Below are 27,018 nucleotides of genomic sequence, written 5' to 3' on the forward strand. Positions count from 1 at the left end.
GCCCCTATATTTCCCCGTGCCTGGTTGAGGTCTCTAACAGTGATTTGACAAAAGCCACTTGTTCTCTGTTGCCAGGCCTGTTTCCCCCCACCTCCTGCCTGAAAGCCCCTCTGGCTTTCCACAGATGCCAACCAAGATGACATTATCTACATTTGAATGTTAGGAAGGCAACACATGTATTCGCGTGAGTCCTTAGTGTCTGACTCTAGATGGAGTTTAGCAAATTTACCTTTCAGAGGAGTGAGGTGTTTGACAAAACTTTCAAGTTTACTGTTATGTGGGGTGATGTTTTTCCTGTAAGGCCAAGGGCAGGTTTGCGTGGTGGATGTGGCATAAGCCAAACCAAATGCACTCTGCTCACGATGCCAGCTCTTAGCCTGGCTTTAAACTTGGGCTGAAAGCGTTCAAACTGTTCTTGGAGGTGGAGTTCAGGGGTTTTGCTGAGCTACTGGGCTTCCCAGCCTGTCAAGAGGAGCTTGGACCTACGCTTGCATGCTGTGTGGGGGCTCAAACGCCTTCCCATCCCCTGGTAAATGCTCTAATTGTGGCCTCATCTGTGACTGGGCATGTTCTTGTGCATAAATGGGGCGGGCGGGTTGGCGAGGCCAGTGAGCTGAACTGGTAAAAGCTTATCCTCATGCTAAACTGACAATATGGATGTTGCTGAACTGACTGGCTTCACTCTAGAGAACAGCTTTTGGCTTCGTTTCCCACTGAGCAATAAGATTTCTCCTCCATCTCTGAATTGGCCAAAATGGCTTTAAAATGCCTGGTCTTTTATGGTGTTTTCTTTCCGCATGAATCCAGCGAAATGCAGCTGCTCTGCTTTCAGTCCCGGTCAGCCACAGAAAAATGTCAAATCTTCCGACAAATTCTTAGCGATGCTGATGTGGACTTAAATGCTATCAAGCAGGAAGAACAAATGTATTTTTAGATACTTCTGTCAAGTCTGACATTGATGTGTCCTGTCAATTCACTGTCAGATTAGTCCTTTCATTTATGTGGAATCATTTCCACATAGCTTGCTTGGTGACCTTTAAGAGGAAAGGTAAAACAGGGAAATAAACTGAAGGAATGCCCGATCAGCTTTATGGAGACTTACGTTTGGTGCTGCATCATGGTCACAACCTGTGATGTCTGGGGCAAAATAACAGCAATTTACTACAGCAGTGACACGCCACCTCGGGGGTGTAGGTCATGAGCTTTCCTGAGAACACTGCAAAAGGTGCACAGTCCAGACACACACACTCTTTTGTCCTGAGGCTGGTGAAAGGGCTGGGACCTGCTGTTGTGGCTGAATAGCTGAGAGAGCAGTGCTCTGCTCCGGGATTCTCAGTTGCCAGGGGCTGCCTTACCTCCTCCCACCTTTAAAAGGCAAAAAATGATACACGGACAACCCTGGTACTGAACAGAGCTCCGCTGGTGTGGCTCTGAGAGGTGGCTCGCTTTAAGGAAACAAGTCACCTGAAGCACCTGCTGTGCTGCTCTTACTGTCCCTTGGTGCTTTTAAATCTTGGTGACATTTAGCTGTGTGGTGGGAGTGAGTATACAGTGCTCAGGAAGGCTTAGAAATTTGAATCTGAGTCTCTGGCACACAATCTACTTTTTTTTTTTGGAGCAGAAAATGCAGGAACCTCCACTTTAAAATCGGATTTGACTCAAAAACCCTGCAAGAGCATGGTTAGGATTATATATTGAGAGATGAATTTATTTAACCTGAAGGCAGCAAGAGAGGATTAGATATTTTAATTCCTTCCCCATGCCTAATGACTGTACAGAGTGCTGACACTTGTTTGGCTTGGAGAATATGACCTGGACACTGAAGTGATTAGTGTGCACAGTGAAATTTTTTAACACCACCTACTGAAAACAAAATGCTGTCTCACAAAACAAAGCAGGTTTTTCATGGGGCTTAATAGCACTCTTCTGAAATGCGGAGCATTATCACTCAAGTGGGACATGCAGCTTATGAACTGGTCTCACAGATCGTGAAATTTGTGACCTATCTTGTCAAGGCAGCTGGGTGATGATTTTCAATGCTCTTGCAACTGAGATGACTTAACCCCATGGAAAATGTATCTCAGCAGCAATTGCTGTGGTTTAGCATTTCAGAATACTTTGCTGCTGAATTTGAGATAATAACTTTTGCTACCTAAATTCTATAGCATATTTGTCAGTTCAGTTTTTTCCTGGGAATCCTTACATGATAAATGAATCTACAAATTAGGCAAAAAAATGACTGTAATTAGTAGGTGTTTATTTCTTAGAGGCCAATTTGTTTTGGTATGTTTCCAAATTAAATGTGCAATTGTGCTTTTAAACACAGGACAGTTTTCTCATTAAAAAGAGAAGACCTGAATAGAGATTCCCTCCTGGGCTCAGTCCTGTTGCCTTAACAAGCATCTTACCTGAACAAACAGCTGCAATTAAAGATTGCTCTCTTACCATTCATAATTTACTTGAATTGAAAATCAGTAAGGAAGGAAATTTGGTTTCACTTGTTTATGCTCTTGAGGGACAGGCCATACAGTTGACCCATAGGTGGAATGTTTGGAGCATTTTTAAATTTTTTTTAAGCTGCAGGCTTATTGAATTTCTGTGAGTAAGAGAAAAGGTTGAATAAAATGAATCACCAATGTCCCTTTCAGTTACTTCAGTGTAATTTGACCCATATCTGTATGACTGTAGCCATATGAATATGAAAACGATCAGCTTTTTTTAAGCTAAGTGTACTTTGATTCTGGTATTAAAGTATGCTGTCTGCTTTGTTGTTTTCTTCATCACACCAACAGAAGGGGAATGTGCCACAGCACGGCTGCAGCCACGGCTTCCACAGATTATTGTAAGGAGACAGCTGCTGTGGGACTGGAGTCAGCGTCCTGCGATGCTCTTCTACAGCTTCTCCTATTCTCCTTGTTACCACGTCGAACAAGGGCTCGGTGTCGGCTGATAGTGGATTTGTCTCAGAAGGATCTTTCAAGAGATCAAACAGCAGTGGAGGGTCATGATGGGTTACCCCGTCCCCGAAACATGGGCAAATTCCTCTTCCAAAACAGGCCCCAGAAGCTTCTGGTTGGAATACTGGAGTAGTATAATGAGCTTTCCATACAGTGCCACCTGTCAAAGAAGCACATTTGAACACCTTAATGGCACTAGGAGTCAGGGGAGGTCGCTGAAAGGTTGGTTCATGTTTTAAGTGGTCTGCTTTGTTGTTCCTAGATTCAAAGGTTTGGAATGATTTTTGTGGCTCTTGGGCATACCTTGGCTGTGGTATGTGCAGGGCCATATAGACTATGGGGATGGTTAAGTCTGATTATTTTGGGTGCAGGGGAGTCTCTGCCACTTTCTTGTGGCCCTTTAAGACTCTATGTGCCTCTTGGGGAGGGAAAAAATGGAGAATGTAGCCCCCAATTTCTGGGTGCAGATATTGGTAGATGGTTCTTGTGTTGGCTCTGTATGTCTGAGCCAAGAAGAGCACCTGGCCAGAAACTGATCACAGCTCATGTCCATGCTCACGTTCCAGCACACTTTCAAGTAGGGTGGTAATTGCAGGCCATGAAAACAGTAAAACCTGCAGTCTAGTTTTCACGTTAACATGATGAAGACAATGAGTTTGCAGCTTCAGAGCAGGTACTTGATCAGGCTCTAGTACTGACCCCTGGGTAAGTGCAGGTCTGTAACTTGTAAAGAAGAAATGACAAATGACTGGGACTAAATCTGAATGCAGCTCGAGGAGATTTTCCTTCCTTCTCCCTCCTTTTTCCCCTATTCCTCACCCCATGTTTGGAAAGCATTAGGCTGAACTTGAAGGCAAGGACGTGCCCAGCAAGAAGACAGCAATTAGGTACTATGTCTGAAAAAGGGAGCGAAAAAGAAAGGGGACATTCAACCCTTGGAGCCACTTGTGTAATGCATTGAGCACAAATAGGTGACAACTGCATTGTCCCTACATGGCATTTTCTTTTTGGTTCAATGGAATCTGCTTAACTGTCTGTCCTTCTGTTGTCCCTGGAGCTGTTCTTCATGTCTGGGAGTCTGCAGCTTTATTCTTCTGTCTCTGTTGTGCCACTACTGCTAGAACTTAATTTGTTAATAAATGAAATTTAAAAGCTTCATAGAAGGTGAGGGGGGGAAATAGCATATTAAGGTTCAGACAACATTTTAGCTTAAAATCTGTAGTTGCTGGCTGGTTGGCTGGCTGGCTATGTACCTATTTATTTCCACTCCACGCTTTCCACATCCTGCTAAGCACTTCTGTGGAGCGATGACGTCTCAATGGTTCTGAAGTGCTTTGGCATAGTACAGCTAGAAATGTTACAGATTCTAGATATCTCTATTTCTAAAATTGTGAGAGAAGCGATGCAGAAGGTCTATTTCTTAAAAGAAACCGGCTTACTTCCTGATGGCTTCCTAGGGACAGGTATTCCTTAGGCCTGTGCTTCGCTCCCCACAGCTTATACACTGTAGGGCAGTTCAGAGAAGTGAGTGTGCAGTGTCTGAGGAGAATTGTTCCAATTCGGCAAAATTTTAATGCTCACTTCTTCCAGCTGCAAATAATTACTGGAGTTGCCCAGTGGGAGAGAGCCAGCTCCTTGTTAGTTAATTCAGAAGGATACAGTGAGGCTGATTGTAATTAACCTGTGTGGGTGAGCTGAGTAGACAGCTGGGTTACAGCAGGGTAACAGGAGAAAAAAAGATGGTAGAAATCAGAACTGATAGAAGCAGCAGGGGTTTCAGTCATCTCCAAGAGGCAAAGAGGGATATGCAATTTGCTATTGAAGCAGCTCTGACAGAATTTGAAGGATGTGTGTGAATTTTAGGGCAACATGTTAATATAATATGTCCAAGGGAAACCAAACCTGCTCCTTCAATCCAAACATCTCTCAAACCCATCTGGTAACAATCAATCAATTTAACGAGCAGAAAGAAATGAACTGTCACTAATAAGCCTTATTGTGCTGTGGTAGAGGAAAGGACTCTTTAACAGACAGACAAAGGATTCTTCTGGCTTCAGCTTAATTGACGAGTCCTGCCTGGGTGACATCAAGACACAATGGCTTCCTATCTAGCTTGTCCAATAGATAGAAGTAAACAGACAATAAATATGTAATATGAACATGATATACTTGTAAATGAGCTAAAATAGACTCTAAAAATGTCAACCCAGACAGAAGTAATGGCAGTTGGAGCTAACAATCACAATTTCTGGCTTGGCTGAAAGTTGAACCCTGCAGTAATATTTAATTAGCTAGTCTTTCACAGGCAGGACATCCCATTGTTTTCAACCCCCTTGCCATGAGCAGTTGTGGTCCAATGGGGGAAAACCGTAGAAAGGCATGCATAGGAGATCGGGGTGTGAGTGTGGCTTCACAGGAACACAAAATACACCTTGCATCTTCATATTGTATCTGTGTTACAGGTGGTGTGGTTGTCTGGGGGTGTTCTACTGGGGGCTAGCTCTTGTCTGGTCCTGTCTACACAACATCTTTTAGTGATTAGAACATATTAGGTATTATTCAGCAGAGAGCTACAAAGATGATCAAGGGACTGGAGCACCTCTCTTATGAGGAAAGGCTGAAAGACCTGGGACTGTTTTGACTGGAGAAGACTGAGGGGGGAAGCTCATCAGTGCTTATAAATATCTGAAGGGAGGGTGTCAAGAGGATGGGGTCAGGCTGAGCCTGGTGAACAGGCACAAGCTGGAACATGGGAAATTCCATGTCAACAGGAGGAACTACTTTACCTTAAGGATGACAGAGCACTGGAACAGGCTGCCTGGAGAGGTTGTAGAGTCTCCTTCTCTGGAAAAAAACCTCTCTGAACACGTTCCTGTCCAACCTGTTCGAGGTAAACCTGCTTTAATATGGGGTTTGGACCAGATGATCTCCAAAGGTCCCTTCCAAGCCCTACCATTCTATGATCCTGGGGCCTATTTTACAGTTTCATCTAAGCTAAAGTTACGATCTCCAAGCCTAAAGCACAGGGAAGGGGTACACTCGAAAGAGTTTGCTTCAAAAGCATGCCTCTGCTTACATACCCTGGGAAAAGAAGAGGTGAAAGCTGGGTGAGGACAACAGCAGTTCTTTAACCAGAAAAGCAATTAGTCAAATGAGTATGCATTTAGCTTTTCACTAGGGAAGTGTGAACTGATCTCTCACACCTGAAGCTGATCAGAGGGATGGAGCACCTCTCCTATGGGGACAGGCTGAGAGAGCTGGTAGTCCTTACAGCAGCCTTCCAGTACCTAAAAGGGGGCCTACAGGAGAGCTGGGAAAGGACTATTTGCCAGGGACTGGAGCCATAGGATAAGGGGTAATGGTTTTAAACTGAAAGAGGGGAGATTCAGATTAGATATTAGGAAGGAATTATTTCCTGTGAGGGTGGTGAGACACTGGGACAGGTTACCCAGAGAAGCTGTGGATGCCCCATCCCTGGAGGTGTTCAAGGCCAGGCTGGATGGGACTTTGAGAAACCTGCTCTAGTGGGAGGTGTCCCTGCCCATGGCAGGGGGGTTGGAACTCGATGATCTTTAAGGCCCCTTCCAACCCAAACCATTCCATGATTCTGTGGTCTCTAAGGGTAGCTCTGAAAGCTGGGTGCTCATTGAGCTGGCCCGGTCTGCGGCCTGTCGGATGCGGGAGAGGAGAGAGAGATGCCAAGCGGTGACTCACCTCTCCGCCCCGCGCGCCGGCGGTGGCGGCTGCGGTGCTGCGCTGCCCCCTGGCGGCGCCTCCGCTTGCCGGCTGAGGGCAGGGCGGCCGGGCAGGGCCCCGGAGCTCGCCTCAAGTACCACGCCTGGTTCCACGCTGAGGCCTTGCTCTCCAAGGGCTGGCCTACGCGCTGCTGCGCTCGGCAGGAAAGGCGCACACCGGCCCCTCCTCTACAGTTTTGGTTTTTTCCCCCAATATTTTAAATATCTTAATTCTATTAATGTACTTAATGAAAAAGCCACTGTGACAGCAACGGAGGGAGATAACCCCTAACCAAACCTGGGTGCTCAAAGCGTTGCTTCAGCTGGTCTTGATTTGTAATTACTGCGGAGGCCAAATTTCCACAGGAAGAGTAAAGATGCAGAGTGATGATTTACACACATCAATTAGAGGTGATCGATTTTGACAGTGCCCAAACAGAGGAAAGAATTGGGTCCTGGTCGCCATAGATAAGTAAGTAGTTGAGAATCACAGAATCACAGAATCTTCTAGGTTGGAAGGGACCTCAAAGATCATCTTGTCCAACTGTCAACCTAACTGTCAAAAATAGACAGCCGCACAACAAACAAGAAGCATCACCATCACTAAACCATACCTCCCAGCACTACATCAACCTGTCTTTTGAACACCTCCAGGGATGGGGCCTCAACCACCTCCCTGACTGCCAACGTGTATGGCCTTGAGCAACTTTGCTGCTCAGCCATCGTGTGGTTCCCTTCCTGGGATCACCTGCTTTCGTTGCCATGGTGGCATCAGGTCATCCAAACCCCCACCCCAGACCAGCCCCACCTGCTTGTGGCTGGGCCAAGCACCAGCTCTGCAGCAGTTCTGCCCAACTGGGGCTGTGAAGGTCCCACCCCTCAGCTACAAGACAGAAGATGGGCAGTTGAAGCACTCTTTTCCGTTTCTTTCTTTCCTTTTTAAAGAAAAAAAAAAAAAGAAACAATCTCTTACCTAGTTCTTGGACAAAAATGTTATCAGCATCTTCCCTCCAGAGAAAATAAAGAATGAGGATTCCCAAGAGAAAAAACAAAAAGTAACAACAACAACAAAAATTCCCCAACCTTCCTTAGAAGGCTTGAGGGTGCTGCACTCCATGGAAGAACTGTGTTTGTGAAATGCCCTTGTACTTAGCATTTTCTACCACACAGCTCCTCCAGCAGCACAGGGGCTGCTCTGGATCTCACCCTGAAGGGATTAGCTCCTCAAGTACTGTACAGCTTGTATAGCTTACACAGTTTTCCTTGAACAAAGTACCTAGATTTATCTTTGGGATCAAGAACCTAAAAATAAAATTCCACCACAGTACCTGGCATCATATCCTCATATTTAGTCCTTAGTCCCTTTTCCTCCATGTTTCCTGTCAGTTCCTGCCCGGAAGCCATGCTTCTGTCAAATGTGGTGTGATGATAAGGGCACTGACATCAAGGTGAAATTGGCAGCATGACTAAATGCTTGATGTTGCAACTCTGGTATGTACTTGTTCACATCAACAAGACAGATAGCAGGGTTCTCAGCCATTATCCTGACAGTCTCGTGTGTGTGTGTATATCTAGGGGAGAGGAGAAATCAATTTTGAAATATTTGCAAGTACAAGTAAGTTTTATAGTCTTCAAATGTTCACTGAACAAGTAGGTTCTTGGCTTGATACTATCAATACTTGATACTGTCATCATAACTGAAAGTATCATAAAGGAAATTAAATGGACATGAGAAAGATCACTCAGCTAACACTGATCTAAGAAGAATTTCCTGCTGGACTGCCTAAGGTTATCTCACCCCATGGTCAGCCCTCCAAGTGCTCTTCAAACAGCCAGCTCCTCACAAACATATCAGCTGAATGTGAACAGCTGCTGAAGGTGGAATGCCCTAGCTTTTGTAGCTGTTATCTAATGGGAAACTCTCAAGAACTCTGTAATTCTTCTCTCACTTCACAAATAAAACAAAAATCGAAGGGCTTATTTCAGTTTCTAAAGGATGGGATGATGAGTAGAGTACTGTGTTCACTTCTGGATGCCTCACTACAGGAAGGACATTGAAGTGCTGGAGGGGGTCCAGAGGAGAGCCACCAAGCCAGTGAGGGGTCTAGAGAACAAGTCATATGAGGAGAGGCTGAGGGAACTGGGCATGTTTAGTTTGGAGAAGAGGAGGCTGAGGGGGGACCTCATTGCCCTCTACAACTACCTGAAAGGAGGCTGTAGGGAGGTGGGTGGTGGCCTCTTCTCCCAAGCGAATCATGATAGTACCAGAGGAAATGGTCTCAAATTGTGGCAGGGGAGGTTTAGATTAGATATTAGGAAGAATTACTTTACTGAGAGAGGGGTCAGGCACTGGAACAGCCTGCCCAGGGAGGTGGTGGAGTCACCATCCCTGGAGGTATTTAAGAAACATGTAGACATGGCTCTTCAGGGCATGCTCTAGTGCCCAAGATTATTGGTTTGTGGGTGGGTGTGATGTGGTGGGGTGTTGTGGTTTTTGTTTTGGTTTTGTTGTTGTTTTTTTTTGTTTTTTTTAAGGTTGGACTTGATCTCAGAGGTCCCTTCCAACCATGGTGATTCTGTGAGTAGGCACAGCCTACTCCATCAGCTTCTGCATTTCTCCAGCTGTGTGGAATGAAAAAACCCAAGTACAGTATCCCCATGAATTCATCAGCCTACTGGCACGTCATCAGTTACTGTCACATCATCCAGTCACAGAAGGTGCAATTCCTCTCAACTAACTTTAAGTTAATATAAAGGTGGTTTTTATATCCTATCAGATACGGTCAGTGTCAACTCCCTTTCTACTTGGTGGAGAGAAACAGGCATGAGTGACCCAGCTCAGCTAATCAGGAGGTCAATCACACCCTGTACACATCTGGGTCTCTCCAATGACTATAAAACAACAAGCTCAGATCCAGGCACCTGGTTGTGCAAATGCCACCCTCCATTCTGAGAAGGAATAAAGACACAGCTACCAGTCACTGACCTGTTCTCTTTAACGATGTAATGGAGGGTGACATCAGCAAATATTGAGTGCTCAGGAAAGCATTTCAGCTGCATTGTCTAATGCCACAGCTGAAAAAAAAGTGAAACAAATAAGAGAGGGCTATTGAAAGCAAAAAACCTACCACTTAAGATAAAGACCTTATGTGTACAGTTCCTTTTTCTTCGATCTTGCACTAAAGCTGATCCTGAATGCTTTTGCAGCAAAATTGATAGAAACGCTACAACAAAAAGATGGTTTTTGAAGCTATGCTACCCAGGAAGCAAATCCCTTCAGCTCAGGCAAGGCAGGACAGCTAACAACAAAGCTTTTCCTCACCTTGCAGAAGAACTGAGAGTTTGGGGCAATAAACTCACTCCAGATACACACAGGTGTGTTTTTACAATACTCTGCTGGCAGCTAGAGGTCATTACCTCATCTCTTATCTGCAGGAGGAGGATGTTTATACTCACTGTCCTTTTGATGCCACCGCACCGCATGCAGAAATGCGCCGCAGTAGTGAAACATGAACTCGTGCCCGGAGCGCTGAGCTGTCCCCCGCAGCAGTGGCAGCAAGGTGCGTCCGTCGATTGCCCTGATGGGGAGGACAGGAGTCACCAGAGTGCTCAGGAATTATAGTCTGTCTGCAGCTGGAGCGCGAGCAGTACTCACTCTCCATGCACGCAGCATTAGGATTTCAAGTGCCATTTCTAAACCAAGATGCTGTTTAGCTAATGAGCCCTGAGATTTTTAATTGTGTGGATGGGTGGAGACCAGTGATTAGCAATTACTAGCAGTTTTTGCAATTACAGTTAGTTCACACATCCTGCCTGGGGAGACAAGTTACCATTACTTTAATTCTCCTGCGAGTAAGTGATAACCATAGTGAAGGCGTGGCTCACACCTTGCAATATTGCTCCCTGAAACGGAAGTCACTGATAGCTCTGTGAGCTTGAGGCTTCATCAAAACAAAAATAAAAAACAAACCAAAACCCCAACCCCAACAAACCCAAAAAAGCGCCCCAAAACCCCACTTACTTAATTGACTAATAGTTGGTTTAGTTACACACCACCAGCACTTTATGCTTTTTGCTCAAATGGCTTAGCCACCCACGCTTTGTCGCGCTCTTCAGAGGAGTCTAACACAGAGAGAATCATAGAATCATAGAGTTGCCCACACCAGAAGGGACCTCCAAAGGTCATCTAGTCTGACCTCCCTGCAGTCAGCAGGGACACCCCCAACTAGACCAGGTTGCCCAGGGCCTTGTCGAGCCTCTCCTTGAATATCTCCAGGGATGGGGCCTCAACCACCTCCCTGGGCAACCTGTTCCAGTGCTCCACCACCCCCACAGTGAAGAACCCTCTCCTAATCTCCAGTCTAAATACTACAAATTGTTTGCTGTTGAGGAAGCTACTTCACCCGTGCTGGGAGCCGTGCGCTATTTGCTCCTATAGCTCCAGCCTGTGACTGTTCGGATGCACGACATACACAGTCAGCTTCTATCTAAAACGGGAGAGAGGAGCAAGTATGGTTTATGAAGCCAGCTTTGTACCTGTCCTGAGGCACTTCTCCTCCAGCCAGGTGAACCACTGTTGGGAAGATGTCCATAAGGCTTGTCAGTTCGTGGATAACTGCCCCTGCAGGCAACACTCCTGGCCATCTAACTATTCCTGGGACACGGATCCCTCCTTCCCAGCCTCCCATTCCTTTTCCACCTGTTGGGGGAGTTGGGGAGAGAGAAGTACGGAAAAAAGTTAAAAGAATGAAAGATATTAGATGTTTATTATGCATGTATAATAACAGGTTTTAAAACTTCCAGAATATTCAAATAACTTTAATTAAAACACACTAAATCTCGGAACACAGTAGAATGACTACAGTGCAAATTTCATTCTTCAAAAATAAGTATTACTGATCTCTTTATTTTACACTGCTTTCTTGGATGGCACATATCGCAATCCACTGGGAAGCAGTATTTTTGGCAGAAGAGGAACAACTCCGCTCTCTGACATTCTGACCCATAATTTTAATTGAACGTCACGTCTGACAATAATCTCCACAGTCCCTAATAACGTGCCCAAGAAAAAAGCCTGTTATTAATAAAAAGCAAAATCTGACTTGGTGTCAATGGAATAGAGGTTGCAGCCCCTGAGGAAGGGGGATTAACACAGGGGAAGCTTCGTTGTGAGACAGTTCACAATCAGAGGCAGCAGGAATATTATTTATATTTGCGGTCTTGGAGAACAGTGAGGAGGATCAGGATAATGTTTGATCATCCTCCAGGAGTTTACAGTCACAGGGATGCTCTGAGGCAGTCCCAAATGGAAGAGCACAGAAGTCATGCAATAAACAGGGGAGTGCTCCGAATATGCTGCAATGATGAAGACTTTCTACCTACATTTCTTTTGAAGTTGTTGAGATAATACAGAGTCTTTCTTAACGTGGTTTCTCTTGCATTCCTCTAGTGTTCTAAATTCTCTCCTCCATGCATTGGCTCTCTTGCAAGTCAAAATATTCATTGTTTTGAGTAGTATTTAAAAGTGAGAACCATGAACTAAATACAGATGTGAACTACAGATGTCAAGGATGGGGATATTAATGAAACAACGTGGTGTAAAGCCAGAACTCTAAGTTGAGAGTCCAGTTAGAAAACAAAAATTGCAAAATATTGGAGCTCAAGTACCTATATGACCTCTGCTCTGTTATTCCTCCTATCAAGGGCAGAAATTACAAGTCATTGCTGGGAAGTGTTGTAGGAAAACTGGCAGACAAAACTTGAAGCTAGCTAATTAGATCAGCTAATAAATCAGCAGCCGATAGGTAGTTTATTCTAGCCTCTGGCTTTGCTAAATTATGCCGGACTTTGCTATGGAGGAGGTGAGTTCATAGTACAGCTGAGAGGCAAGGTTCCCAGAGCTTGGTTTTAAAGGGTGACAGGGTGGCTTGATGGATTATAAACAGGGAAAGTCCAGCTGCTTGTGCAATAATCTTTGTGCTGTGTAAGATAACGGTATCTCATGCTTCGTTATTCACTAGTGGCTGTTCTCATTATTCAAATGTGTTTCTTATCTACCTTGTTTTTAATATCCTGTTAGCAATAGCAGCAGGGAGTTCTACAGATATTTGTGAATGAAACTAAATTTTTTAACCTTTTTTGAGTTGCTGAGTTTCACCAGGTTGTTCTGCTGTATGTGGACATAAATGGGAAGCTTTTCTGTTATTACTATGTAAACTGATATTATACCTCCTCTTGTCTTCTCTTATGATTTCATCATTGTCCTCTCATACTGAAATTTCTGTCTAATTCATCTTTCCTCTTTGGATTGTTCTGCTACTAATATACTTATCTTAGGCCAGAATAAGTGAATTCCCTAGGTTCGGTGCTATTCAAGTGAGCCCCTTGGCCTTTTTGCCTCTGTTACTTGGAGGGAAACTTCGTATCCAGAAGTTAAGCAAGATCAAAGCACTCAAATCTTCTCCTGTAGGGAATTAATGGGATGGGAGCAGTTTTCAGGCTTCATTATACGATAAATGCCAAGCTGCCCAAGCTGCCACAGTGGCTTTTCGAGGCTTCGCAGTCTGAAGGGAACACATGCAAGAGATACCATAGATCTTCATTTCTGTAGAACTTTTGACACTGTCTTGCAAGCCAGTCATAGAAAGAGAGTCTAGATGAAACATCTATATGATAGATGAAAAACTGGAAAACTGTACTAAGAAAATAGTCATCATGGTATATGCCAGTGTTGACATAGATAATTGTCTACTGTGAAAAACAAAAGGATGTTTCAAGTGAGACTCCAAAGAGCGTGTTCTGGATCTGCATCGGGGGAAGTTCAGATTGGACATTAGTAAAAGGTTCTTCAGGAAGATGGGGGTTGGCCACTAGAACAGACTCGCCAGGGAAGTGGTCATGGCACCCAGACTGTCAGAGCTCAAAGAGCATCTGGAACCTTAGTTATATGGGTTAGTTTTAGGTAGTCCTATGAGGAGCAGGGGCTTACACTTGATTAGCCTTATGGGTCCCTTCCCACTTGAGATATTCCATGATATTACAACATTTTCGAGTAATGCTTTGGGTTATGGACTAGATAGCACGCTTACAATATTTAAAGGCAACATGGAACCAGAAGGGGGTGCAAGTGCACTGGAGTCTAAAGAAAGGATGAACAAGGGGGAATGTAACAGCATTGAAATACGCTATGACCCTGCAACAACAGGCTGTTGCAAGGAGGGAAGGGAGAATCTCTTCTTTGTAGATTGGTGAATAGGGCAAGATGTGTTGCTTAAACTGCAGCAAGGAAATCAAAGGCAGGCAGCAGGGAAAAAAGCTCCAGTACCACAGACAGTGAAAATGGGATTATCTGGGAAGTCACTGAAGCTTTTTAAGAATACTGCTAACGGTTGTCAGAAGTGACTTTGGTGAAAATGATCCTGTCTGGAGGGTGAAAGAAGAATAGCTAGTGCCCTGTATTTTCTCCAGTCCTACAATCCAAGATTATCATGCTGGCATATATCTTAGTAAATGCAGTCTGTCTAGATGTATTTCATTCTATCATTTTCTTTTTAGGAGGAAGTCTTACGCACAGACACACTACCAACATTTTACCTTTATAGATCCCATTCCATCCACCCAGCTGAGCATTTCCTCTGTGAGCCTCTAAGGATCCTCCATGATCAGATGCAAAATAAATGAATGTGGCATTCTTCAAGCCTTCTTTATCAATGCTATCCAGAAGTCTGCCTATAAACAAACCAAAACATCATAATTATGTCCAGAGATGCAGTCAATTTTTTTAGGTTTTGACTCAAAATTCAGTCTTTCCATTTACTTGAATGAGTTCTGTTATGAACTATCACAAGCAATGCAAAGAGTAATCATGCATTACAAAAATAATAAAAGCCCATCAGAAAGCTGCTCAATGTGTCCAAAATTTGTTTGCGGTTTCTATAAAAATGGGAAAATAAAAAATAAAACCAACTGGAAAATAATTTAAATGAACGATCCTTTTATTCAAGCTAGTCGGAATACTCTGTCAGCTTTATGCTTTAAATTCACCGAGTCAAGGATTGTCTCCATTGTGTAGCCTCAAGCATCTTGAAAAGCTTAAATAATATTCCTGCCTAGATTTCTAATAATAGAAAACTGCTGTGTCTCAAGGGAACTGAACAGGGACTCTGAGATCAGGCTGCATACTATCAACAAAAATCATCTTCCGATGTCAGTGGTAAAAACTTCATAGACTGTAATTCAAACCTAACTTCATAAGGAATGTTTTCAGTATTGATAGCACCAAATGTTTATACAGAATGTGCTATGTCTTTGCTTGTTCTCATCACCTCCTGAATCAAATATATTCACCAAGAACAGCTTCCATAGCTAGAAAAGCAGCAGCAAAAAATGAAGTATGCAAGGAAAAAGCATAAGCCAGTGATAGGCACTTTTGCTCAATCTCTTCTCCTTTACAGACCTTTTGTGTATCCTTAGTCAAACTACTTATTATTGATCTTACCTAAAAATAGACACCTTCCCCCAAGAAAAGTTTAGATTGAGTCTAGGCATATTGGTTCTGAATTAGCTCTCATATCTCTTACTTAGCTGCCCAGCCCTGGAGGCTTCTGCCCTCTCTAGCTGCCATCCTGTTTGGCCTATACAAGGCATGTTCCTTGCACCGTCAGGTTTGTGCTATGCAGCCCTGCTTGTGTAGTCTGTGCCTGAAGGTGACTGGTGCCAAAAATTTGGAAGAAGAGCATGACACAGTCCTCTGGTTCATCTGGATCTGGCAGGAGTTCTCAAGCCTGCCATCAGAAGCAATCAGGCTCCTCTCAAAATGCAATTCTGTAAACGTGGTTACTAGAGGAAGCAAAGGTTCAGAAACTGAATCTTGGCCTGGACAGGAGGTGAATACTTTGTCAATAGGGTCTTCATTTTTGACTAAATAGAAAGCGTAGCTATCTCCCTCCCTGCCATTGAAGCAGAAAGGAATGACTAAGGCTTAAAAACCTAATTTAAATCCTAATTTAAGGGTTAAAAAACTATTTGGCACTCAGAGCCTAGATTTAGACCTTAGTGAGTCTTCACAACGTACTGACTTCACACAATTTATTAAGTGAAACTCCATAGTTTTTAATTTGGCCTTTTGGCCAGGAGGGAGTTCTGGTTTCTGCTCCAAGGATTAGTCTTTGATAAAAATGAACAAGTACACAAAACAACCACTGCATAATGTCATATTAAGCATTAGCACCACTTACATCTTCTGGGACCAGACAGAGCTGGAGAAATGTCATACATTTTGATTAACAACATCATCAAGCACATATTTTATTATTTGACTGCGATTAACACTGCACCACAGAAGTGTATCAATTAAAAAAGAGAGAAAGAACAAATCCTCACAAGAAAAGTTTGAACTTTCATCTTAAGAAAGAAAAACAAGAGGCGTGGAAATAAAATAGCAGTCTCTGGACCTAACTGTGTATCCAAGGCAAGTTCACTGATTTTATATACAAAAAGGGAGTTCTGCGACCGCTCCTTCAATTTCTTTTCCACATTCAAATAAAGGAAGGATTTTCTTCAAGAAGACCACTTACCTACCATCCAGTCCATCTCCTCTACATTATCTCCATATGGGCCATGCCTGCTTCTTCCCTGAAACTTCTCTGTGGTAATGAGGGGGGTGTGAACATGTAAGAGGGAAACAAAGAGAAGGAATGGTCTATGCTTGTTTCTGAAAAAAAAATAAAAAATAAAAAAGTAGTTATTTCTCTGCAAACTGCCACTCAACCCAAAATGTAACAGTGATATTATAGTGAATATCTCAAGAAAAGTTATTATTGTGGCCTAAACCAAAAATTTTTGGGTTTGACATCTTTGCATTTTTGAGGTTTTGGGATACAGAGGGTATTAAAACACCACTCAAAGATCTTGGTTTTGTATGAAGACCAAAGTAGTAAGGGCCCTTTCTTTAGACATGTGTAGAACATTAAATAAATAACAAGGAAAGTTCATAGCCAAAAGACTAACACACTCTCAGAGGCAAGGAGAATAGGACTCGTTTGCTTAAACTTAAACATGACTGTTACTGAGCATCTGAGACATCCTCATGGAGGAGGCAGATATGACGCTGCACCTGCAGAGGAACCATATCCCTTTAACATCAGGCCAGGGAGCATATCTAAGGAACCTGAGTTTATCTATATTTTTACAGAAGGGATTTGTTTTACCTCCAGTTTTCCTTAAAAAAGCCCAAAGAAACAACCCCTACATTCTGACAGAAATAGTATAATCTTATTCAAGGATATGCCCAGACTTGCTAAAACAATACTTTTAGAGACTTAGTGGTTTGTTCATTTCCAGTTGAGGTTACTAATAGCACTGTAAATGAAGAACACCTTTGGAAAACAAAACAAGACGGAACTCATTATCACCCTCCTGTTTGTAAAATATTAGCTTCATATGACTCTTTCTCTGACAGTTCATTCACCAAGCTAAGATCATTTTTCTGTTTCTACTGGCAGAAAGCTCAGCGCTTGGCCAGAACTCCTTTGTATTAGGTGAACAAAACATAAACACACTTCATCTTCCTTTTCCTGAAGAACTGATAAGCTATGTGTAAGATGAAGGGCAGCAGTTGAATGCTGACAAGTAGGGAGATGCCAGTAAACAACAAACTACTGGCCAACATCAGGACGGGTAGTTCAGCATGCCACTTGCTTAACCTTGTGGTGTATGACACAGAAATCACATTAAATTCCTTAAAAAGCAATACAATTTTTGTTGGTTACCTTTCAATGAATGAAACTGCCTCCTTCAGCATATTAGAAGTAGTTTTTTCTAGATTCATCGGTTGTTCAGTGATATCATGGTTTCTCATCAGGATACAGTTCCAGTACTTAGTTAAACCATAGCTGGAGAACCAGGAGATGAAATACAGGAGTCCACAGATGGCCAGACATATGACTATTTTCCATTTTACTGAGAATAAATTGGTAAGTTTTCCAATCAAAAGAGTAAGCACTGCAAGGATGATCATCTGTGTGTAAAGCCAATATGTATCTTGCAAAGACTTGGCCAGTTCAGGGTCATCTATGCCTTGACACTCATTCAAAAGGGTAAAAGGCATGCCATAAAAATAATCAAAGCCATGATTTAAAGGATGGTGGCAGTGATCATGGCGGGATTTGCAGTTCACACCCATATGCCACTTCCCTGAAAATATAAAACAAAGATATTAAATCCAACATCTTTACTCTTGGGTGTGTCTGCCTGTATTTCTAATAGGTTGGCTGCACTCCTCAGTTAAGGTGCAGCCAAGGGAGGAGCTGCTGTGGAACAGGGACAGACTCTGGGATCAGTTGTGCATTGGCACTTCATCTGCCTAGAACAGCTGGGTTTCTTCACCCATCTGTCAAAATTCCACGCAGGGCAACGGTCCAGCTCAGACACTTCCCTGAATAATAACATACAGGGTTGCAATAGTTGGTGCTTATTATTTTTCACATAATGTACCAGCCACTTCTTAATGGGTAGCCCGATGGGGAGAAACCCTTGTGCCAAAAGAAATAGCTAAGTGCGAAAATATGAACTAATTTACAGACAAGTTCTACCCGACCTTCACAGTTCAGGAACAAATTTCAAGAAGGAGCTGTACATATTGGCTCTGTGTGTCTATATTAATCCTAAAATAAGTAGCCAAAGTAGGCCACTCCAATTATCCACTAACAATTGGACATATCAGAATATGTCACACAATGATAATGAACGTTAATGAAGTCATATTACAGGGCAGTGTAATTATCCTGACATTGAAGGACAATAACCATGGACTTAGGGGCTATTACCTACACAAGTAACTTCTGAGGACTGCTAACCAGCACTGTGCTTGTGTATGTGAATGCAGTTTACAGTACGAGCTCTAGCAGACTGCAGTGAACCAGGGAAAGCTCACCCCTTCACACGGGCTTGTGTGAAGTCAGTACATTGCTGAGACTCACTTCAATTTAGGAACTAAATGACACCTCAGTGTGCCCGGAGCCAAGCAGAGGTGTGAAAAATCACAGTAATTACAATTAAGCACATGACATCTTTGACTACATCAAAAAGAGTTTAAAAATGAGAAGTGCTTGAAAGACACAGCCTTTAATCACTGTTCAGGCAAAATTAGCAGAGTTAATAGGATTTTCTTTTTTTCTACACATATTCTGATCCAAACCTCACTGAAGTAAATGGGACTTTTTCAGCTTTTTTTAGCAGCTCCTTTTTGCAGAAAATAAGGCACTTTTAGAGTCTTAACTGTGATAATAAGCAGGACGTGTAACTAACAGAAAACCTAGCCACCAGATATAATTAAGACCACTGTGGTGTCTGGTACCAGCTGGCAGACAACATTTTTCTGCTCTAATAGGTCAGTGAATGTCTCTGTTGATTCTTCCTAAAGCAATCTGTGCTGGGCAAACAAGATTCTTTCCTTTGCATTTACTCCTGTTTGCAGTGTACATCTATGTATTCCATACATCCTCATTTTGGATTTATCAGGTATGCTGAGCTCACACTGGGGCTTGTGGGTGGCATTCTAAAAAACCCTGCTGATTTTGAAAGTTATGCATACAAGAAACACTAGTTTAACAGATCCTAGGACATTTTGGCAAAGAAAAATATTTACAGAAGCAGCCTCATTTGAATAACGAGCAAGGAAAATGCAGCAAGTTGCTATGTCTCATACCTATAAGTGCTGTAGAATAACCTTGCTGGCGCAGTATTCTGGCAAAAGTAGTTTCATTTGGTGGGAGCCCACCAGAACACCCATTCCAAAAGAGAATCCGCCGTTGAGTGCTTGATGCCATGCCTAGAGAGGAACAACAGTCCTTGAAAATCCAAAATCAGGCTTGTTTTATTTTGTTGACAGATTGTTCTTTCTAATGAATGGGACCCAGTTGCCTAAGCCCAGGGCCTTTTATAAGCCCTATAGTATGCCCTGGGATATTTTGACTGACCCCCACAATGATGTCTCCTCCAAGTCTCTGCTAGACAAATTCAGATACCTCAGCTACGCTGGGGTGTCTCTACAAATGGCACTAATGCCTATGTTTGGACATTAAGCATCCTCTTACAACCAAAGTTCTATCAAAATATAATGTAAAAAAAACCAAAAAACCCACAATAAAAGTTTTATATAGAAAGAAAGGCCCAAAGTCAGGGGTACACAATTCTGAAATGTACAGTTCATGCTTATATTTCTGCTTCAGTAAGTCAGAATCACATCGGGGGAGCTACACTGATTATTACTGCCATATGCGGTGGCTGAAGTTTTCTGTCATGAATTTACATGGCTGAAGTAAATCTGTTTTAAAACATAATTGTTTGAGAACTATTCCACAGTCTGACACATTTCACTATGAAAAGTTTGCCAGGATATTCAAAATATGACACTTGATATAATCTTAATACCACTGAACATACGGTGTTTACACGATTTTATTCTTCATGTTTCTAACTCTGGGAGCTTTTGTGCTGTTTGGATTTTCATCCATTTGTGTGTTGTCATTTAGCCCATTTTCCCATATAAATCAATCACTGCATCTAGTCATCTTTATTTTTGTCCATCTCACAGAGACTCCAAATCCTGAGATTAACTAGTCTTTAAAATGGTTTATTTAAGGAGATTTTTAATAGCAACAATGGCTAGACAAACTGCAGTGAACCGTTAGAGAGAAGCCCAACCTGATCTGATGGGGTATCTGCCAGTCAGGAAAGCTGCTCTGCTCGGGGTACAGACAGCAGCTGCAGCAATGTGCTGAGTAAGTCTCACTCCTTCCTTTGCCAGGCCATCAATGTTAGGGGTTCTAAAGAAGAAAATCCCATCTCTGATAAAAAAAAATATGTATGACACAGAAGCTTGTGGTATCCTACTCCTCCTAGTTTTGTTGAGGACATCACCAAATTTACCAACCTCTATCTACAACTCAACTGGGAGAGCTTTGTGTTATATATTTTTTGAGATACCTTGACTAAACCTCTCTTTATCTACAACTCAACTGGGAGAGCTCTGTGTTATATATTTTTTGAGATACCTTGACTCTTTAGAAATTACTTTTCCGTGGATAAATGTGTATTTATTAATAACTAAAAAGAAAAAAAAAAAAAAAAGAACAAAAAGTATTTCAGGTATATCCTATATCAAAAGCCCATTACACATTTCGAAGAATGTAAGATATTAGAGTAAACACAGGATATATATCTGCAATCATTCTATCTATCAATCAATCAAGCCTTCCAGAATTTCTACCTGATATTAAATTCTAATTTCAGCCCTTGATTTTTCAACCCTGGAGTTGTGGGAACTTCTAAATTATACACATGCCTGGCAAATACAGTGCACGGACACATTTGCAAAGTTCTAACTGTATATGTCCAAGAAAGTTGCTTAAACTTTCCTATATAACTCCAGTAGGAAATACTGTAGAATGTTTGTTTTGTACATGGTTTGAAAAGAAGTGTATCTAGATAAACTAATCCATAATAATGAATACTTTCATTAGTGGTTTTTTTCACTTAAATTCACCAGAAAGGATAACTGATTTTGTAGAATACATTCTTACCTTATTGTATCATTGCCATAGCAGCCCACATCTCCAATACCAAGATCATCAGCCAGTATCAGTAAAAAATTGGGTTTTGAAGGATTTGATACACAGGTTCTTGGAAACAAGCCTAAAATTAACCAAATTTTTAGGCAGATCCTGAAATTAAAAGTAAAGATGTAATATTACAAACACATTTGTGAGCTTTACAAGAGACTTTGAACTACTGTTAAAGTTTTTTAAGGACTTAGTATAAATGCAAACAGCTACCAAATGCTGCCAGCAGATGGAGCTCCTGAATATTTACAAAAGTTCTGAGTTTTCTAACACCAGAATTACTTTTTTTTTTTTTTTGTATTCACACAGTAATCTTTTATGTGCACTCCTTTATTGAGATTTACACTGATCTCAGCAGATGCTCCCAGTAGAATGAGTGCTTGGATACTTGCAAGTCTCCTGAGGCACCCTTCCTACAGGGGTGTACGACACTCCTGTTAAGGCTCCTGGAATGAGTGGGACAGGAGCGTGGAGATCATTGGTGGGGAGGCATGCTGGTTATGATGGCAGTGCCCACTGCACCCAGTGCTACACACAGCATCTAAAAAGTGCTCCTTCGGCCATGGGACTATCTGCAAAATCAAGGTTGCAACAACGGGCTTAACCTTGCTTATCTTCCTAGAAGACCTTAAGAATATCTCAGCACCTACCTTAGTTGCTCAAGAGGTTTGCAAGAGGTATCTCAGGTGAAGAGATGTTCACCTGAAGTAAAATACATATCCTAGAATACATCAACTGGCTGCTAGTTCATGAATAGATACCACAGTGTCACAAATGCATACTAAATGTACTAAAATATGTATTGTATGTATTCCTAAACTTCCATGTCCTATAGAAGTAGTGTAAAAGGCCTCGAAAAGCCAATAGTTCTAAACCTGTATTAACTGATTAACTGCTTTCCAATTCTCAAAGAGTTTCTTAAAGAAAAAAAAAGGAGATCTGTTCTGTTTAAATGTTCTTAAGGACAGCATGTAAAAACCAGGAAGACTCTCAGTGAATGTAATTTCTTACCATTGTTTTCTCTGGTAAACTTCACGGCTTCCCTTTGTATAAAACAGGTACATAGTTGGTTACATAAGTTCTGTTGGGAAAAAAAATAAATAAAAATAATCAGAGCCCAGTAGCTCTGGTGATCTTGTTTGTGAGGTTAGAGGTTAGTCATTAACTGCCCTGCTGCATTACTGCAATCATATTGCCCACTGCCTGCAGCTGGCTCCCACAGAGGTGGGGTGAACTCCCAGGGCTTGATTCCGCAGGACCTACATTCCTGAGCGTGTGTTAGCAGAGCCCTGCTGGACTCACATGGCAGGGCAGAAAGAGCTTTTCTGAGGACCTGTACGGTCAGAGAGACAGCACTCCATGCAGATTTTCAAGATCTGGCCTGTTCTCAGCCGCCAATAACTTCAGGGACACTTGTGTTTGGCACAAAGGCTTTAAGCCCATGGCTTTAAACAAGTGTTAAAGGTGCCAACGACTTGACACACGCACAGAACTGTTGGTGTTCGCTGGAAGGAAGGTTTGCACCATTTTAAAAAATGAAGTAGTGATAAGTAAAACTATTATCTCACTTTTACTTAACCTGAAATTTTCTTTAAGGTACAGGAAAATAATCTAATCCATACTGTGAGTTAAGAAACTACCAAAAAATGACTCCAAGAAAAGTCATCCTGGAAATCAATATTTGCTGTGTAATTCTTAGGGAAGGAACTGTAACAGTCTTAGTTTTGGATACCATCTAGTACATTCTAGGAGGTGTTTCTAACTGAATGTTACTAAAAACTGCCCAGAAACATAAATATCATTATGATTATTTCCTTAGAGTACTTTAAAGTGTAATACTATTTATAAATTTAACAAGCCAGGTTTTCTAGCTGCCAACTCTATAAACTCAAACTGGATTTTAAAAACTTTGAAATAACCTTTCAGTTTTTAAATATTTGTTTTTATCTGGCAAGGCAAATTTTATGAGTGGAAGGCAGTTTCCTATGCGTGCTGGAATAGAGAGCACAACTAGTCACTTCAAAGTAAGAATGCCTTGGGAAATGCCTTGTCCTTGTGAATGGCCACAGACTGAGGGATCTGCAGAAAATATCACAGTGGAATCATGCAAACAGTCATGCAGAAGTACATGATAAACCAGCTCCACAGGGACTGGCATGTGTTCATCTTCAGGCTGTACACTGAAGTAAATTCAAGATGACATTCATTCCCTCACTGTGAAGACAGATAAAAATCTGAAATATCCCATCCATGTAAAATCCCTACTTTTCTACACTTCTTTCCATTTCAAACCAGCACAAAAACAAAGACGTCAGCTCTATTAAGGAACAGACTGAAGATAATATGAATATTTACTTTCTGTGACAACGAAAAGCAGGTTTGTAAACATAAAGTCACTTAAATACACCGAGAATGAAAAGTTCCATCTTAACTAATGTAAGACTTGTGTTTTGGTGGGGTTTTGGGGCTTATTTGAGGTTTTGTTTGGTTTGTTTGTTGTTTTTTTTTTTTCTTTGGGGGGGAGATGTTGTTGGTTTTGGGTTGGTTTTTTTTTTGTGTGGTGGGTTTTTTTTCCCCAAAAAATCAGCATGTTCTCCAGTGAGGAAAAAAATAACATTTTCTGTCTTTTTGGTATGTAAGGGTGTTACAGTTACATTGAATGTCTAAGGAATACTAAACTGGCCAGAGCAGAGTATAATCCTGCCTTATGCATTTCAAAGAATGAGCTATAGGATTAAAAAAAAAGCAGATGTTATTATTCTGACGAGGAAAATAGTGTAAAAAGAGTCAGAAGCTGGGGTCCATTGATGACTTTTCCAAGTAACACCTAGGTGATTGTTTGGCTATGGCTGAGACAATATGGAAAATAAAAATTAAGAGGAAAGCTTGATCTCTATTAGTTACGGAATTTTTCATAGGGTTGATGATGCTTCCCCTTTCTATTGGCAAAATCCTAAAAGACAGTTCTGAGACCTCATCCTATCTATCTGGCCACTGGCTGAGTCAGAGATCAATGGTGTAGCAGCAAGATCCCTCTGACCCAAGGCATTGACTGTTTGAACCAAGACCTTGCTGTGAATGCAGACACCAGAAGCCTGATATCATTCTTTGAAAAACAGGCTGTATTAACGTGAAGGAAAGGATTCTTTACCAAGAGCTCAAAGCCTTTCTTTATATGGTAGTATATCTCAGAATCATAGCCTCTCAGGCAAGCAGTGAATATAGAACCAGGGAAGTGCAGTGGTGGTTCTAAATGATATTTGGGTCTTAATAGCATTGGCTATGACATGATTTAAATTAGTGCTTCCTGATTTACTGCAAGCCAATTTAGGAGCAGTGCCCTTATTGAAGGACTAGAAGTACCAAACTTGTTTAAAAAAAAAAAAAAAATTAAATATGCATATTCACTTTTCTCTGTTATTGAGCTGATTCCTTCTGAAAAGAGAGCTCTCTTTGACATTGCTAGAATGCGATGAACCCAGTACTGGGCCCCAGGGCTTGTCCAGTTTTGTTAGCTGTTAAATAGAACAAACAACTTAATAAATCTAACATTGGCCTCTGGAAATCAGCAGTTATTGTCAGAAATCTGAGAAAACATCAGACAGCAATTCCCTCTGTAAGCCAGCACTCTACAATAAATGATCATCAAGACTAATGAAAAAAGAGGCCACCCCCTTTTAATAATGTGGAAAACAAACCCTTGTCTCAATTATTCTTCTCGCTCTGGAATCCCTCTTTCTCCTTGGGGTGCGGGGTGGTCCTGATCCTTCAAGACGCGCGTGGGAGGAAGCAGGCTGGGACTTGCTCCTTTTCCTTGTATTCTCCCTTCCCCCAGTCTCCAGCACAGAAACTGCCTGGGATCCCCGCCAGCAACAGCCAGCAAACTGGAACTGCTGTGCAGGTTTTACATGAATTCCAGGCAGAGTACAAAGTCCTTATTCTTGAAATACTGGCACAACGTGGCTACTGCCTTTGCTAGATTCCAGTTAATTCCGTGCAGATTTATATAAAGCCTGTCACTGCTTTATTTCAGCGTCTCAAAAGAGATGCTATAAATAATAACAACATAGGACTTGGAGCCCTGGAGTTTTGATTCTCCCACCTTACTTTTCCAGCCTTCCAGGCAGGATAAGAGAATTAGCTTGTCCTCCCCCTTTTCTTCAGTCACTTGGTCTTTTCTTCTTCACTGCATTTTCAAGAAAGGTAGACCTGCCTGTGCTGAAGATATTAATAGCACTTTCCTCCCCTCCCCCAAGAACAGAAAATTTAGTAACCCCCTTGCCAATCACACTTCTTTCAGAAGTGTATAATACACTTTACCCTTCAAAAGGTCTTAAGCAATTACTTAGAGAAGCTCTCGTCTATTCGTTTTTTGACATTTCAGTTCTCCAAGTTACTTGAATACAGTGAATGCTGAATTTAACACTGCCTTCTAGAAAAGTCGGTAGGAGTCAGTGAGGTGGAAAGATGAAGCAGCTTAAACTATCAGATTTGTATAATACACAGCAGGGATAATCATGGCTGGAAACAGTTTGGGTTTTTTTTTTGTTGACTCCCTTGCACTAATAACTGTACTTAGGTATTTTTATAAGTTTTCAAATTGGGCTACTTTTACTCATACCTATTTGACCATACTACTTATTTTGTATGATTACTTAACAGCTTGTGATACTTCTGGTGCAAAGATTTTTCGTGAAAAAAATAATATTTCTCAAAGATTACATCATGCTTTGGGAAAGATGGATCTTTAAGAGTTGTCAGTAACATAAGTATTAATTTCCATCTGCCCTTAGTCCAAATTATGACTAAACTTCTTTGACAGCCTTTCTAGACTGTTTACACCTTTCTCACCATGTGAGCACTACTGAAGATGTGCCCACACTGCTACTAGTATGTCTTAAAAAAAACCTAGCCAATAAAAAATACTCCAACCCACCACACCCCCAAAAAACCAAACCAACCCCAAACTCCCACAACTTTAAATTTTTTCTCTGATAACAAAACTATCTGGAAGCAGAGGAGGCATGATGCTAGCACAGACCTTGCATCCTGTTGCTCACCACTACATTAGTGGCCCAGCACAGTGGTAACACATGTGATTACTTATTGTCTTCAACAGAACCAAGCTTTAAACCAAGAAATTTTTCTTAAAAAAAAAAAAAAAAAGTGCTTTGTAACAATCAAGCAAAAAGGAGATGATTTTGAGCTCTGCATTTTGAGCTCTGCAGTATTTCCTCCTCTTCAGCTAACTGGTTTTTCACTGCACCTGAGCAGAGGAAGCTGCTGTTTACTCACTGCTGCACACAGGCAACTTCTCTGCCAGCAAAAAACTTAATTCTGGAGTCATTGTGTGCTTTATACTGCCACTTTCTGTCTGTCTTTTTGCACATGACTGAGTACTAAAAGCAAACACTGGCATTCATAGAGTCCCTTCTACCTTTGACAATTTTCCTGAGTGAACTTAGGGAGTGAAGAACATAAATATTGAAATGACACAAACAGCAATTTGTAAAATTGTTTCTATGTTACATTTTGGAAAAACACTAAGAGATAAGAAGAAAACTGTTACCAACTGAAGTTGCTGAGGGAGTAAAATGTTCGCAGGAGTATTCAAGGGAACACACAAACCAACAACAAAACACTAACTAGAATAGGTTTTTTTCCATTTACTAACTTAAAACTCAAATTTCTCTAAAATTCTAGCAG

The 27,018-nt window shown here is 41.7% G+C and overlaps 2 protein-coding genes across 5 annotated transcripts in view; both read right to left on the reverse strand.

Moving 5' to 3' along the window:
• Positions 1-27,018, reverse strand: part of LOC106898850 (arylsulfatase D-like) — a 27,980-nt gene continuing 962 nt past the window's right edge. The window contains exons 1-11 of one of the 4 annotated variants that reach the window (XM_014960370.1): positions 25,011-25,177; positions 22,324-22,393; positions 21,274-21,414; positions 20,396-20,517; positions 19,398-19,520; positions 17,461-17,884; positions 16,267-16,403; positions 14,285-14,419; positions 11,228-11,390; positions 10,148-10,269; positions 1-3,117 (exon numbers count right to left, since the gene is read on the reverse strand). In XM_014960370.1, coding sequence (XP_014815856.1) covers positions 2,747-3,117; positions 10,148-10,269; positions 11,228-11,390; positions 14,285-14,419; positions 16,267-16,403; positions 17,461-17,884; positions 19,398-19,520; positions 20,396-20,517; positions 21,274-21,414; positions 22,324-22,376 — 1,791 coding nt within the window. In that variant the 5' untranslated portion in view covers positions 22,377-22,393; positions 25,011-25,177 and the 3' untranslated portion in view covers positions 1-2,746. Of the gene's footprint in view, positions 3,118-10,147; positions 10,270-11,227; positions 11,391-14,284; positions 14,420-16,266; positions 16,404-17,460; positions 17,885-19,397; positions 19,521-20,395; positions 20,539-21,273; positions 21,415-22,323; positions 22,394-25,010; positions 25,178-27,018 lie in introns of those variants that run through there. The other 3 variants (XM_014960368.1, XM_014960369.1, XM_014960372.1) reach the window with 3 other exon arrangements.
• Positions 22,325-27,018, reverse strand: part of LOC106898852 (arylsulfatase D-like) — a 22,925-nt gene continuing 18,231 nt past the window's right edge. The window contains exon 11 of the mRNA XM_014960375.1: positions 22,325-22,393. Within this exon, the coding sequence (XP_014815861.1) occupies positions 22,383-22,393 (11 nt within the window). The 3' untranslated portion in view covers positions 22,325-22,382. The remainder of the gene's footprint in view (positions 22,394-27,018) is intronic.

This window comes from Calidris pugnax, unplaced genomic scaffold, assembly GCF_001431845.1.
Source record: "Calidris pugnax isolate Ruff unplaced genomic scaffold, ASM143184v1 scaffold188, whole genome shotgun sequence".
In the NCBI taxonomy this organism is placed as follows: domain Eukaryota; kingdom Metazoa; phylum Chordata; class Aves; order Charadriiformes; family Scolopacidae; genus Calidris; species Calidris pugnax.